Source organism: Carassius auratus, chromosome 17 (genome assembly GCF_003368295.1).
Source record: "Carassius auratus strain Wakin chromosome 17, ASM336829v1, whole genome shotgun sequence".
Classification (NCBI taxonomy): domain Eukaryota; kingdom Metazoa; phylum Chordata; class Actinopteri; order Cypriniformes; family Cyprinidae; genus Carassius; species Carassius auratus.
In genome coordinates this window covers 13,786,046-13,801,317 of record NC_039259.1, presented here as the reverse complement: position 1 = coordinate 13,801,317, position 15,272 = coordinate 13,786,046, and the positions used below count along the sequence as shown (strand labels likewise).

The window sequence follows — 15,272 nt, the reverse complement described above, 5'->3', positions numbered from 1 at the left end:
TTTTATTTGAAAGATGTAAAAGAGTGGTTTGATCATGTCTGCCCTTGTATTGTTAAACTGGTTGAAGTTCATATGGGATTTAGAAAGTGATAATAAGTAATACAACCATTTTTAGAGAAGTTAAATGGTACAGAAATAAAGTTACTCTGATGAAAATTTACAAATGGGCTTTGGAGTCAAAAAGTTAAAAACCACTGCCTAAAAATGTTCTCTATGTAGGCAGCACACTGTGTTTTGAACGTGGCTAAACTCACTCCAGTGTTAATGTGCTTTAACTGCACACTGTGTACATGTGCTTTGCTTCTTTCAGATCAGTTTCCATCAGTCAAGAAAAACATGAACCGTCTCAAATCATTCCTCACTCTTGTTTGCCTTAGGCTGAGAAAGCTGATCTTTCACCTTGCTTATTTACATTTCATCAAACCTCTCTCTGTCGTTTTGCATTTAAATGGATTGCTGTCATGTGGGAAGGTAAATCAGAGTTTGACTGATGTTCTAAATTAATTTTTATGTTAAAACGAACTGCTTTTCATGGTTTTTAGCACTATGATCCAGGGATGCAGCTTTTCCTTTCAAAATGTTATGCATGTGCATGTACAGGCAGCAGGTATTGCATAAATCCATATTAAATAAAATTACAAGCATAAACCAATGATAGAGCATATTTTAATAGGAAGTTGATTGTTAATGCTAATACAGCACTCCAGGCATATATGGCATTTAATGTATGATATATAATATATGATGTAAAATAATTCCATATAAGATACTGTATATAATGTTGTGCTTGATCAAAAATACAGTAAAAAAAAAAAATATATATATATATATATATATATATATATATATATATATATATATATATATATATATATATATATTGTGAAATAACATTACCATTTAGATTCATATTAAATTTCAATTCATGCATTTAGCAGATGCTTTTATCCAAAGCGACTTACAGTGCATTCAAGCTAACAGTTTTTACCTAACATGTCTTCCCTGGGAATCAAACCCACAACCTTGCGCTGCTAACACAACGCTCTACCACTTGAGTCACAGGAACACCAATTTAAAACTAAAAATAAACCAAACATTTAAAGGAACACTCTACAGTTTTTGAAAATAGACTAATTTTCCATCTCCCCTAGAGTTAAACAGTTGAGTTTTACCATTTTCAAATCCATTCAGCTGATCTCCTGGTCTGGCTGTAGGACTTTATCTATAGCTTAGCATAGATCATTGAATCTGATTAGACTATTAGCATCTCTCTCAAAATTGTTCTTATTAAAAACTTAACTCTTCATTTTACATTATGTACAAAGACCAACAGAAAATTAAAAGTTGTGATTTTCTAGGCCAATATGGCTAGGAACTATACTCTCATTCCGGCGTTATAATCAAAGAACTTTACTTCTCTACCGTGGGTGCAGCAGGAGCAGTGATATCACGCAGTGCCTGAATATAGTCCCCAGCTAACTTCCAATGGTAGCCTGTTTTTAGGTGCTGGATAATATCATTGCGCCTGCTGCATACTTGGTATGGCATCAAAAACACAGCTGACTGCAAAAAAGGTCATAAACTATAAATATTGCTTTATTATATAATATATGATTTAAGTCATGACATGACAAATGAGATATGATATATATATATATATATATTTCTTTTTTTATTATTATTATTTATTTATTTTTCGCATTAGCCTGTCATGTAATATTGTCGTGGGTTTTCTTAGCTGACTCATTTTTGATGTAGGTGGAGAATAATAGAGGTCTACAACAAGACAATAAGATTGAAGCCATCACAAATTACGATTTTTTTCTCCAAACCAGAGCAAATACATGACATTTAGAAGTGTGAGGACTGCCAAACAGTATTGTGATGTTCTTGCTTGGGCACATACAGAATGATCTGGAAAGTATTCAGTTTGAATACCTTCTGCACTTCTCGAAGCCTTTCTACACCCATGAAGCTTTCTGAGAATGTTTACTTGGTAGGAGCTGCCTGCTTGTTTATCTGCAATTTGGTGGGTTTTCCATATCCTCCATGGGCTTTGCTTTTCTCTGCCACTTTCTTCCTGGTCTCTGTGGCCACATAGGACTTTGCAGCCTACACCGGCCCTGTGGAATAACAAGTAATGACTTTACAGTGCCAAGGCAACCTGCTGCTCTCAGCCAGAGCCCTGTCTCCATCAATGATGGCTGATTTGATGATGTGCTTTGAAGAACAGCTTTTCTATAGGCAATAATTATGCCTGCCGAGTCTTTTCATCTGTCGAATTTGAGCGCTATGTACGAACAAGCTCATTATCGCACAATAATCAATGTCTAAACGCAATTTCTCTATGTTTCGGGCAAAAATGTGAACCGTATAGATTTCCAGCTGGTATCTGAACGGACATTACCATGCTTTTGTGCACTCGCACTGTACCAGGTGTTTCTGGACTTCATTGTGGTGAGAGTCTGGAGATGTGTATTCTGTCACATCTCAGGAGGTGGAAGTATGATAAGCGCAGGGGTCGAGGCTGCTCCCAGATTGAATTTATATGTAACAATCTGTTCCCATCTCAGTAGCAGATGCCTGGCAACCACGTCCATGCGATCAGTGGTGAACAGCTGTCATTGTCAAAAGAGAAATCACAGCGAAGGCTGTTGAACAAAAGGTGCAATTAATAAGAACCATTAAGGTTCAGCAAGAAGTACAGTCCTGCAAACAGATGGATCATCATGATGGTTGACTATTCATGGGCCAGCAACCAACTAGTAGTCTGTAAGGTTTACTAGTTTATATATATATATATATATATATATATATATATATATATATATATATATATATATATATATATGTATATATATATGTATGTATATATATATATATATATATATATATATATATATATATATATCTATATGTATATATATATGTATATATATACGTATATATATATATATATGTATGTATATATATATATGTATATATATATATGTATATATATATATATATATATATATATATATATATATATATATATATGTATATACATATATATATATATATATATATATATATATATATATATATATATATATATTTATAAAATTTCTATTTTTTGCTGTTTTACAGCAGTATTGCTTTTGATTCAGTATATTTTCTTAACCTATTGTTTATTGACCGATAATATACTTTTTTATCTGTTATTATTTCATGTGAACAAGAATGTAAAATGTAATGAGTTTCTGTCTCCTGTAGCTCATGTGTTAGAGCATTGTGCTAGGAATGAAAAGGTCATGGGTTCGATTCCCAGGCAGCAAACATACTTTGAATGTAGTGCAAGTCACTTTCCATGAAAGCATCTGTCTAATACATTTGTTAAATGAAATGTCACATCCATCACTGCAAGGTGTTGTGATATTCTGTCTCATTTGGTGACTGCAACGTGTCTCATTTGACACATCGCCATGTCACTTATTCACTGTAGTCTCATTTTCACCCATCACATCTTCGTGTATCAAGTCATATCATATTCAAGTGGCATTTGCTGGCAAACAAAAAATAATGCCGTCATAATTGTCATTAAATCCTTGGTGAGAACAAAAGGCCTGGGCGCTTGTATGACACATGAAGTGCTCAGTGCTTAAATATAAGGAGCTTTTTAAAGAGGTATCTATCTTCACTGCTCTTATTGTGAATTTGCAAGCATTATGTTCTCTCTCTGTCAGTCATTTGAGGTAATTACACCCTCTCTCTCTCTCTCTCTCTCTCTCTCTCTCTCTCTCTCTCTCTCTCTCACTCTCTCTCTCTCTCAAAAGAGCGGAGTACCTCTATAGAGGACTCTCCTCTCCTAACACATCAAAAGGCAATAATAGGCCACAGTCTCTTTGTAAGACATGCATTACATACATCAGATGTAATTTTTCTGCAAGATCAAACAAAGCAGTGAACAATGTGTTTAATGGCTTGAGTACATCTCCTTTAATAAGCTTAGCAGTTAATTAATCAGTGTCAGAGTAATGCTTGCGTAGTATGTAACCTTATAGTCAACAAAGTCAGAAGATTCGCCCTGCAGTGCATTTTTTCTTGCTATTCATCATTTCAGAGCAATTGTTTGATCATTATATTTGCGTTTCTGAGGGAAGGGGTCTTGACGTCTTTTAAAGGCATAGTTCACCTGAATAGGAAAATTGTCATAATTTGCTCACACTTATGTTGGTCCAAATATGTACATATCACTTATCACACTGATCTGTTTCTCAAGTTTGACTCACTGACTAATTGGTTCATAGCCTTGTACACCTCACAGTTGAAGGAAAGATTATTAGTGAATAATGGTTTAAAATCAGTTTATTTTTCACATAAACCGATTGTGTAATTAGCTGTCAACTATATCAACCATATTTTTTGTGTTTTTGTTTTGTTTTGAAGCTTGAAAGGTTTAGTTTAGCACCTCCAAAAAAATCACCTTTTTCATCATTATATAAATGTAAAAAATTATTAATTTTTTTTCAATGGCGCACAAAAGAAAAGATTCTCAAGACTGTGAAGGTTGCTCTTTTTTTTTCTTCTATTCATCACCGTTAATAGGGACTGTTCAAAATGGACATAAAACACTTAAAATACCATTAAAGTGGTCCATGTAACTCACATACAATTTTGTAAGTCTTTTGAATGCATAAATCCTTGGCACATTAATAGGTGAAATAGTAGTGTCCTTTTATGGCCAATCTTTTCAATAATATGGTTCATAAAACCAAACGTGAACCAGACAGATCTGTTCTGACTCAGTGATTCATTTGCAGCATTTAACAGCTCACTGGATAAAAGATTGACAGTGAATATATATATAACAATTTCAGGAAGGTTTTTTATTTTATTTTATTGTATTTTTTTTTTTTTTTTTGACAACCTTCCAACCCCAATTTTATTTTATCTAATCTGCTCACCCTTGTATCACTTTAAACAATTTTTTTTTTCCTATGGAAGACAAAATGCTTTAATTTTCAGAATAGTAACAAGTGTGGCTGGCAAGCTTAAAAAAAAATTACAAAGTAGTCCATAGTGTTCACAGAAACATAAAATAAAAGTAGCTGATTACAAAATTTAAATTTTGCGGTGAACCATCCCTTTAAAAATGGCTGTATTAATATTGCAGCCCGTGTTTCAACATGAAGCGCGGCATCTAAAGTTGTTACACACCCCTCCACCAAGTGTTATCAGACAGCACACAAGCAACAGGAGAATTACAGCATGCCAGCCTTTTCTCTCCTGCTGACATTTGCCATTCATTCACATTCACATCAGCATGAGTTTTCTTTTCTGTGGTTCTTTTTATGTCTCTCCAATGCACCTTTTCAATTTCTCTGCCTTCCTCCTTTGTTAGCTTGTTGTTCTCTTGTAAAGAACGAATAAAAGCAATCATGCCTTGAACGACAGAAGGTCAAATTGAATGTGTTCATAAAACGCTGGACTTTGACCTGCATGGTCAATATTCAGTTCAAAATAAGGGAGTGAAGCAGCTGCTCATCATCTGTCTGCTCAAGGTAGTGATATGTGAGTCAGCCCTACTTTTATAACATCTTAGGAAGAAATGGAGAAAAATATTTACAGAGTATACCTGTTTTTGCGCTGAAAAGGCGTGGACACAGAATGTGCATTTGTAGGAGAGTCCCTTTCAGATGCTAAAGTTATGGGAGGACAGTTTTAAAAAGAATCCCGCAATGTGATTTACTAACATTTGCGCTCATCAAATAACTAGCATTTGCACCAATATTTAACGTCCAAAAAAGTTATTGTTGCTAGCAGGAGGCACCACAGAGAACAGAAAGCACGTGGTAGAAGGGAGATGGTTTTTCCACACATATTAATTTACTTTGAATGCCAGAAGAACACATTATTTGAACATATCGTTTGCAAAGCCATATTATTTTTTAATTTGCTTCAGGAAATAAAAGACGTCTTGGAACCCTCAACTAGGTGGCATGCAATACTAGGTCTATCAAACCTTCATTTTTTGGCCTCTGGTTCTTTTCAACATACTGTAGCTTCTTTATTCTTTATTTGCGATTATGATCATTTGTGCTGCACTTGGTATATTAGGTTGATTAATATGTAAATTAGATGTTGCGTCTGTGTGTTTAATTTGCGCATTGTTAAAGGGATACTCCACCGTGTTTTCATATTAAACTATGTTTTTCCCTTACCTAAGACAAGTTGATACATACCTCTCTCGTCTCAGTGCGTGCACTCAATCGCTTTGGCGCGCGGTGACACTTTGAAAGCACTTAGCTTAGCCCATTCATTCAATATGGGCCAAGCAGAGAAGCTACCAAACACCTCCACCTCCACTCCTTATTTAAATACAGTTACTCGCGTAGTGTAACTCGACCTAGGACGGTTACACAAAACAAAACGTTGCGCTTTTCTAAGCGTGTAAAATGGATAACTATATTGTGTGGCGGAATACCATGGCAAGTGCTTGTAAGCACTTCGTCTTGGCGCAGTAATATCTATTAGTAAAATAGTGATAGTCTTTACTATCGTCTTTACTTTTCAACAATTTCAAATACATACTTTTTTTTTAAACTTTCAATATATCCGATAATCCTCAAAAATGTATCAGTTTCCACAAAAATGTTAAGCAGCACATCTGTTTTTTTTAACAGATAAGAATTTTATAATGATTTCTGAAGGATCATGTGACACTGGACTAATGGCTGCTGAAAATTGAATAGACTAAATAAATATTTTATAATTTAAATAGCAGTAATGTTTCACAATATTGCCATTTTATTTTTGATCAGATAAATGCAGACTTGGGTCAGCTTTGGAGACTTAAAAAAATCTTACTCACCATACCGTGGAACTTCTTCATTAATTTTTTTTTCACTTTTGTTCTCATGACAATGTTTTTATTATTTTTTTTCATGCATATATGTGGTAAAAACAGCATGTCAATGTGTCACAGCTCATATACATGACAAACTAGTCTGTCTCTTGGCGATTCGGGTACCTGTCACATAAAACATGAAGACAAATACCCCTTATTTTTCGTTTTGGAGGCTTAATGCAAGGAATATTCCGCATATGTATCACCACATGGAGTTTTGTGCGGTGTGAGTCCTGACAGATGTTTTCTTTAATAGATTGTTTTGCTTTTTGATTTGAATCGTGTATGTCACTTACATCGGCAACAGTCTGCCTGTCGCTCTTACAATTCAATTTAAACCATATTGCAGTTCTTAATCATTTTACCAGTGAGTAACTTTATTTATTTGCCAGTTCTTACTCACAAGAAAAGAATATCTACTAAGCATAGCTGAACATCAGAAATGACAAACTTGTGTTCTTTTTCTTTGCAGAGGAAAGGCCGGATTGCTCCAAGGCAAGATGTGAGGTGCAGTTTTCTCCACGCTGCCCTGAGGACTCCATATTGATCGAGGGCTACGCTCCACCAGGTGAATGTTGCCCCCTGCCCAGCCGCTGCGTGTGTAGCCCAGCCGGGTGTCTGAGGAAAGTTTGCCAGCCTGGGCACCTGAACATCCTGGTATCCAAGAGCTCAGGCAAACCTGGCGAGTGCTGTGATCTCTACGAATGCAAACCAGGTAATAAAGTTCAATATTAAGTCGTGTTGTGACTTCGATTCCTTCTCCTTCTTTGATCTTCACATGAAACACCATGTACAGTAGGTCACCATGTAACTAGCTAACAGCAACCCAAACAATATAAACCATTCTGCGCTAGCAAGGTATAAAGGAATAGTTCAAATGACTGTGTAAAGGTTCTTCTAAGAGCTTCAACTTTTATGTTCAATGAAAAACAAACAACATACAGTATGTCTGGAATGACATGAGGGTGAGTATATGATGACAGAATTTTCATTTGTGGGTGAAATATCCCTTTTTGTTGGTTTTTCTCAAATAAAAAGCATGCAGTGTCAACTTGTATTGCAATATCAAATTATTTTCCTGCTACAGCAATGGATGGATTTTTTTTAGTCTTGGGAATCCACACCAGGAACCGGGTAGTGATAGATTGGAATTATTTGCAGGTTATCTCAAGATGCTGTCATAGTACCTTAATTTTAATATATCTTCTTCTGTCATGCGGTATGTTGCTGCAATATGGCAGCCTTGAGCAGAGATAGGCACTTGGCTTCAACACGACATAAAAAAACAACGGTAATTCATTTCCCAATACACTAAAGAGTGCGATTTCGGGATTTGGGAGTTTGCCAAGGCCTTTGAGACACGCTAAAGCCATGGGCTGTTGAAAATACATGAGTGGTTCTGCTTCCAACAAGTAAACAAGTAAAATTTACATTTTTTATAAAGAAATCATCAGTTCACATTATTCATATGTCATTGAAACATAATCATAACTTGCATCTGAAAATGTCAGTTGGATGATGTTAACCTGCTGCAAATTACATTTAATTTTCGTTTTGTTTTTTGTACTCGATTTTTGACATTAAACCTACATCGTATAATGACTTAAGCACTGTAAACAGCACTTGTGGAAGTTTATGGTGTGATATAACAGGTTAATCATTTGCTTGGATGAGAGTTTGATGAGGTGTGCTAATTAGAGGCTTTTTAGAGAAGTGCTAAATGTTTTATGTCTTGTTTTGTGTTCAGTGTTCAGTGTAGACTGCAGCACAGTAGAGTGTCCACCGGTGAAGCCTGTCCAGTGTCCGGCGGACAGCTATGAGACTCAGGTCAGACTGACAGCAGACGGCTGCTGCACCCTTCCTACCAGGTCAGAGTTACACCTGTCTCACTCTCACAGTCTCAGTTACACCATTACACTGGTTTCATGCTCACAATTATAACTAGATGTTACACCTGTGTAACTCTCACATTCATAGTTACACTGTTTTATATGTTTCACATACACAATCTAGGTTAGACCGTTACACCTTTCTCACTCGCCCAATTCCAAATAGACCATTATACCTGTCTCATGCTGACAATCTTAATTAGACATTACATGTTTCATCTCTTTCACACTTACAATTTAGTCTAGGTTAGGTGTCACATCTCACTCACTCTCTTTAGACCGTTACACCTGTCTCATGCTCAAAATCTTGATTAGATGATACACCTGTCTCATGCTGGCAATCCAGGTGATATGTTACATGTTTCATGTTCATAATCCAGTTTAGTCATTACACTTGTTAAGAGTATAGGTTAGACGAACACCTGTTTCATGCTCACACCTGTCACACACACACAGTCAAGGTTGTCACTCTCAGTCTAGGATAGACGTCACACCTGTCGATTGTCAAAAAAACAAACATAATTTTTCACTATTTTAGCACCAATTCTTTAATCAGAGCATTAATATTGTATTATTTCAGCAGTGAAAGTGAATAACTTCAGAGTGACAGAAGAGAGTGTTTTGTTGATATGAATTAGGTATGACAGGCCAGTGTCTCTCTCTCTCTCTCTCTCTCTCTGTATTTCCCTGTTTCTCTCTCTCTCTCTTCTATTCAGATGTGAGTGTTTGCCTGGCCTCTGCAGCTTCCCACAGTGCTCAGCGGGGACATCCCCACAGGTCGTGTCCCGTGGCGATGGAACACCTGGGAGGTGTTGCGATGTGTTTGAGTGCGTCAACGGTAGGTTCTGTTTCCTGTGTGTCTTAATTAGTGTTTATGTGTAGGTGTTTTGGGAAGGTCGTCTAGTCAGTGGGCAGAACCCTGCAGCTGCTGCCATAGTAACCGGCCCATTAGCTAAAACAGAACATTACTCAAAACACAGAAAATACAAACTTTTACTACATCTGTTTCTCTCTTTTAAAAATCAGTTTGCAGTGTTTTTAATGTTAATTGGATGAAATTGTAATTTATTTTACATTGAATTGCTTTAATAAACCCCAAAAAGGCATAGCTCATTATTGTTCCCAAAATTACTCTTTCTGTGTCTCTGCAAGGCATTAGTGAATGAGCAGTACTGCCGCTCCCTATATGCAGAGTACGCAGTTTGCGTAGGGCACCAACTCCCAGGGGGGCACCCCGGTTGCTTTCATTGTATATTAATATTAAAATTAACATATACATATAAATGAAACTGTAAACATGAACATATGCGTTTTATGGTGAGTGCAGTAGGCTAGGCACACATGACGCACCATTCCCTCATCCGCGACCGCTCGCACCTCATGTTTGTGGCTGAATGCAATTTATCATAACTGATGGACAGCTATGCCCATGAAAACACATCAGCAGTCTGGCGCCGAAAAAAAAAGAAGCCTGTGCATCCCTTTCAGGTACATTCATAATCCTGTGAAACCTTTTTGGCTGTTGACGTTAAAAACGTGTTTTGATGTCAGTAATAATTAACCACCAACAACGCATCTAATATTCTCTCTGATTTTCCATGTTCCCTCACGAACATTAGCCATGGTTTTAAAACCAAAAATAATGGTTCTTGTTAACCACAAATTATCCGTGGTTTTGTTATTTCAAATAATAGTTTACAAAGTATTAAGATAAAACTTAAGACCTAAGCCTACAACAAAAACATTAAGCATTAATGATTGGTTGATTAATAATTATATGGTTTCATAATAATAATATTAATCATAATATTAAAATACATAATGTAATACAAATGAGACAATTTATGTACATTATTACATACTATTACAAATGCCTGCAAAGGGAGCCAAAGGCCTGGGAATCGCTGCTGTTACACTTACAGGACGATCAAGTCCTTTAAAGTTGAAGGACAGCTTCGTTCGTCAGGCTGCAGGAGGCTGAACTCCCTCTCGACCTTGCCCCCCCCCCCCCCCCCCCCCCATTTCTGGTCCAGTCATCACTGAACTCTGAACCTCCCTCCAAATCACACATCCCCAGGTCCTTCCTTTACCTCCTCCCAATGACAAACTCTGACCTGCACCAGTCACTTTGTGCAGCATTGGTCTGCTCACTACCTCATTCAAGTAACTCTACAGTCAGTTTAAATAAAGAACTGCTCTCTAAGCTTTTTAGGGCCTTTCACATCGCTTTAGTTCCAGAACTGAATGTACAGTACCAAAGTACTGGGAGATTTTGCGCAAACTATTTTCCAGTACCATTTAAAGGGTTGCACTGCACCGACAGTGTATGCTAGGACATGACGTAAGCTGATCGACAGTGATGTCATTTGTGCACAGCGTTCAACAATGTAAACAAAGAACAACATTAACAACAGAAGGATGGAGGACGCTGTGATCGCAGCTGTGTTTTTGAAATGTTTACATATACGTAAAGCGATTGAAAGAACAGAAAGGAGGACTAAAAATCTCCAACAACAACTGGCAGTGCTACAGCGTCCATCCATCGGTGTTCACCATACTTGCGAAATAAAGTGACAGAATGTTTACTGTATGTTACACAGCATTTTAAATAATGGCGGCTGAAGGTATTTTCGAACACAAAATTTCAATTCTCTGTATGTATGTGCTGTATATGTGGAAGAATTGACAATAAAGCAGCCTTGACTTAACTTGACTTTAATATTGACCAAACATTTAGGCTAATTCAAATATCCACTTAATCTTAAATTTTTAGCCTCCTTTTTGCAATAGAAATAGAATTTCATAAAACAGTGCAAAAACTTGGACATCACAACCCTTACAAAATATACCATGGTTTATCATAGTAAAACTGCTTCGTTGTCTTTTGCGTTATTTGTGTGAATGCTTGAGACTATAAAGTCATTAAGAAAACTGTCAAAATAAAATAATAGCCATAGGTAACTGTGTAGAGCTACAGCTGTAATTTATAAATAATACAACAGTTAATTTCAATTTCCTTACAATTTACTTTACTTACTACTTGACAGTTAATTACAATTTACTTAAGTACTTTTTGTTTTATTAAAGTTTTATTTTGACCCATATTGTAGGTGTTGTGATATTTTTACATCCATAATATTTGGGGGAGAGGACACCCTTTACTAGTTAAAACAACATTAACAGCAATTTCCTGACAAAAGAAAAACACAAAATACATTGTATATATTATTATTTTTGAAAGCACTTGTGCTTCTTGTGCACAGCCATACACAAACACTATGCAGTTCTCCCTAACTAATAAAACCTACACTAAGAGTTGGGACAGAAAGATAGAGCTTAACCCCAAAGTCACTGTGAGAAGAGCTGTGTGCAGGTGGTGGAGAACTTTTTCAGATGAAGAGACTGCTGGCGACAGATGGACAAAAGCCACAGGAAATCAGCACCAAATCAAAGCTGGAAACATCAGCGAGTACCAGGCCGTATGTCGCGCGTTGGGCCTTTTCCATATTCGTGGATAGACAGTCGCCGAGAGGAAGACAACAGAATAAGGGCACCATCCAAACACAAAGGCTCAAGAGTGGTGCTTTGAATAAAGGGACCCATGAAAACAATCCCACTTTCCCTCTAGTTGTTTATTTCCTTCCTGCTTCACCTATAGCCTGGCCTAGGGCACACAATACATGAAAGGCTTAGCAACAAAGGGAAGCAAAGCGAGTGCGACCCAAGGACTTGCTTTTCCATATTCGTCATTTGGCAAGTCACCTTCCTTTCAAGCACATATGTATATAAACAAGCTAGCATAAATAGCAGTGTGGTATGAGGTGCCAGGTTGTGTGTCGTCTTCACAGCGGGCGGTGAAATTAGCCTTAGGCTGATTTGAGAACAAAGCGCTGAGGCCGGAGAGCAGCGTGGGGAGCATCAAACAGAAATACAGGCTAATTGAACATCTGGCCACCGGTGGCTGTGTACAGTGTAGAGGCCGATCTCATATTCCATAGCTGAGGGGGGTGGGGGAGAACATGAAGGAACTATGAAAAGAGAAAATGAACTCATACCCTTGGATGGACAGAAACTGATTAATATTCAAAAGATATCGCATGGACGTCATTAGATGAGTGACCTTCTCAAGACTATCATGGCATGAACAAATTGACACAACAGATGAATACACTGCAGATGGATGCGGGAAAAAAACACAAATGGTCACGTCGGCCCATGTTGAAATTCCTCTATTTCTTTCTTCTGTGAAGTCTTTAGAAGTCTTCAAATGTAGTCCACAAGTCGTATTTACCACCATTTTGGAGTGCAAACTCATTTACTTTCATTATTTTGTAATGAATGGCCAGAATATTCTTCAGAATTTTTCTTTATGTGTTCCACTAAAGAAGTAAAGTCATACAGGATTGGAACGACATAAGGGTGAAATAGATAATGACAGAATATTCATTTTGGTTTGGACTGTCCCTTTAATTTGATTTACATAATGCTGGGCTGCTGGAAACTGTCTCTATGAATCTTTAATTGGAAGAAGGAGCCAGCATCTTTCACTTCTGTCCGCTGTAATGTGTGATAAGATTTATCCAATGCGGCTTGCCTTAATGAGGATTTGAGGAGTATTAATTTCAGTTTCTATTGTGTTAACTTAAAGTTTTTCCCTGTAGATTTGTCACACTGGCACATCATGGACATGTTGCAAACTGGTCATTAGCTTGTCCAAGATGGTCTGGATTAGTCATGTGTTTTACCCTCAGCATAAACTCGGGAGCAGGTTACAACTTATTCTGACAAATGTATTTTTTTATTCAATCACAATTAAAAACAGCATAACAAATTGTATTTGTAATCTAAATATTTTTTGAAATAATCTTCAAGCTATATCATATAGACAAAGTATATTTTACATAATTCTTCTGTAATGGCATCTCTTTACCAAGTATGTAATATTGAGGTATGAACTGATCTGGATGCCTAGTATAGCATTAAGTGAGTTATTAAAGAAATTTATTGCCACCATTTTAAACATTTTAATAGACCTAAAGAGTAAACTGTCAAGCTACTTTTACATTTTTGTTTTCACCATTTATTATTATTCCTAAAACTTAACCACCTTAATCTGTATTTTTTCAGCAGGGCAGTGTAACTACAGGAAACGTTATCTACATAGTGAATCAAAACTTTGAAGTTTCCAACGAATATTTTGAGTAGATCAACCGTTCCATTTCTGAACAAATTCACAGCTTGATAATTCTAGAAACAGCAGATGTCAGACAGACAGAATGCCATCTTTCTGTGCCAGTCGCTCTCTCACTAACTCTCTCCCCAAGGCACCCGCACACACTTCCAAAGGCAAGTGTTTGGGATGGCAAGAGAGTGAGCATTCTCAGACAGTGTTTGTGCACCACATTTCTCTCTCAGACAGTGATGTCACCCTTTTTGGGAGTAGATAAGACGAAGGGCTGATTAGTAAGTGTATGTGTGCATCTAATCTAAAACATTCCCACCCTGAGCTAATCGCAACTCCTTTTCAAAAAGTGAACTAACTTTGACCACACCAAGGAATTTCACAGTTTTTATCCATCTCGTAATGGCAATTTAGCAAATGTGTTGCTAAAGATAGTTTAGTTTTTTTGTTGCGCTTCTCAAGAGTGTTTGGTGTTAAGTTTGTTTACTCTTTTAATTCGCAGCTTTTTCACTGTTACATTGAAGCACACATTAAAATTAATGTTAACATTAAAAAGTGTTGATCAACAAGTGAATATGCGAACATGTTGTTTAAATGCAACAAAACAGATGCCACTGCCACGTTTGCACATGGTAGATTTGCTTTGTCATTAACAATATTTTTAGCCCCATAATTAGCTTTGTGCATTTTCACACATGAACTGGCGCACCTGTCAGTCCCCATTCATATAGCCCCACTGCAACGAGCCCCATCATTACGTTAATGTTTACCCAGAGAGTAGTTGTCATGGAGAAGGGCATGATTGGCGGTTTGCGCAAGCTTTTCAACCTAGGGATAGAAGGGCGATGTAATAGAGGTTATGACTGCTGATTTAGATCCTCTTCTCAGCATCGAAAAACTTGATTGTATTGTCTACGCTTAAGCAGTTAGCGTTAGGATTAGCTCTGTAAACAGTAGCATGTTGTTCTGCCTCAAATGACATATGGAAGAACAATGCACACTCTTTCAGAAGACAAGCATGGATTTGGACATATGCCACTCTGAAGGAAATGCTTAAACAGCTGTTCATTTTTCCGAGAGATTACAAGCCTTGAAACCATGTTTTTTTTTTTTTTTTTTTTACCAGGCTCAGTCAGTAAATGACATAACATTTTAATTTAACCACTAGCGTAAACATAGCACGGTGGCCCGGCGAGAAGCACGGGCGTCTTTTTTTCTCTTTAGAGAAAGCATCATCGAAAGAGGAAAGTGATTTTAAGGTAGGGCTTAAATAGGAGTCATCGAAGGGCCATTCATATAACTTGTGCAATGT

General features: G+C 36.9%; 1 protein-coding gene across 1 annotated transcript in view; it reads left to right on the top strand.

Annotated features, from left to right (window-relative positions):
* crim1 (cysteine rich transmembrane BMP regulator 1 (chordin-like)) overlaps window positions 1-15,272 on the top strand; it is a 108,467-nt gene that overhangs the window by 48,558 nt on the left and 44,637 nt on the right. The window contains exons 3-5 of the mRNA XM_026285941.1: window positions 7,362-7,604; window positions 8,637-8,757; window positions 9,495-9,616. Of these exons, the coding sequence (XP_026141726.1) occupies window positions 7,362-7,604; window positions 8,637-8,757; window positions 9,495-9,616 (486 nt within the window). The remainder of the gene's footprint in view (window positions 1-7,361; window positions 7,605-8,636; window positions 8,758-9,494; window positions 9,617-15,272) is intronic.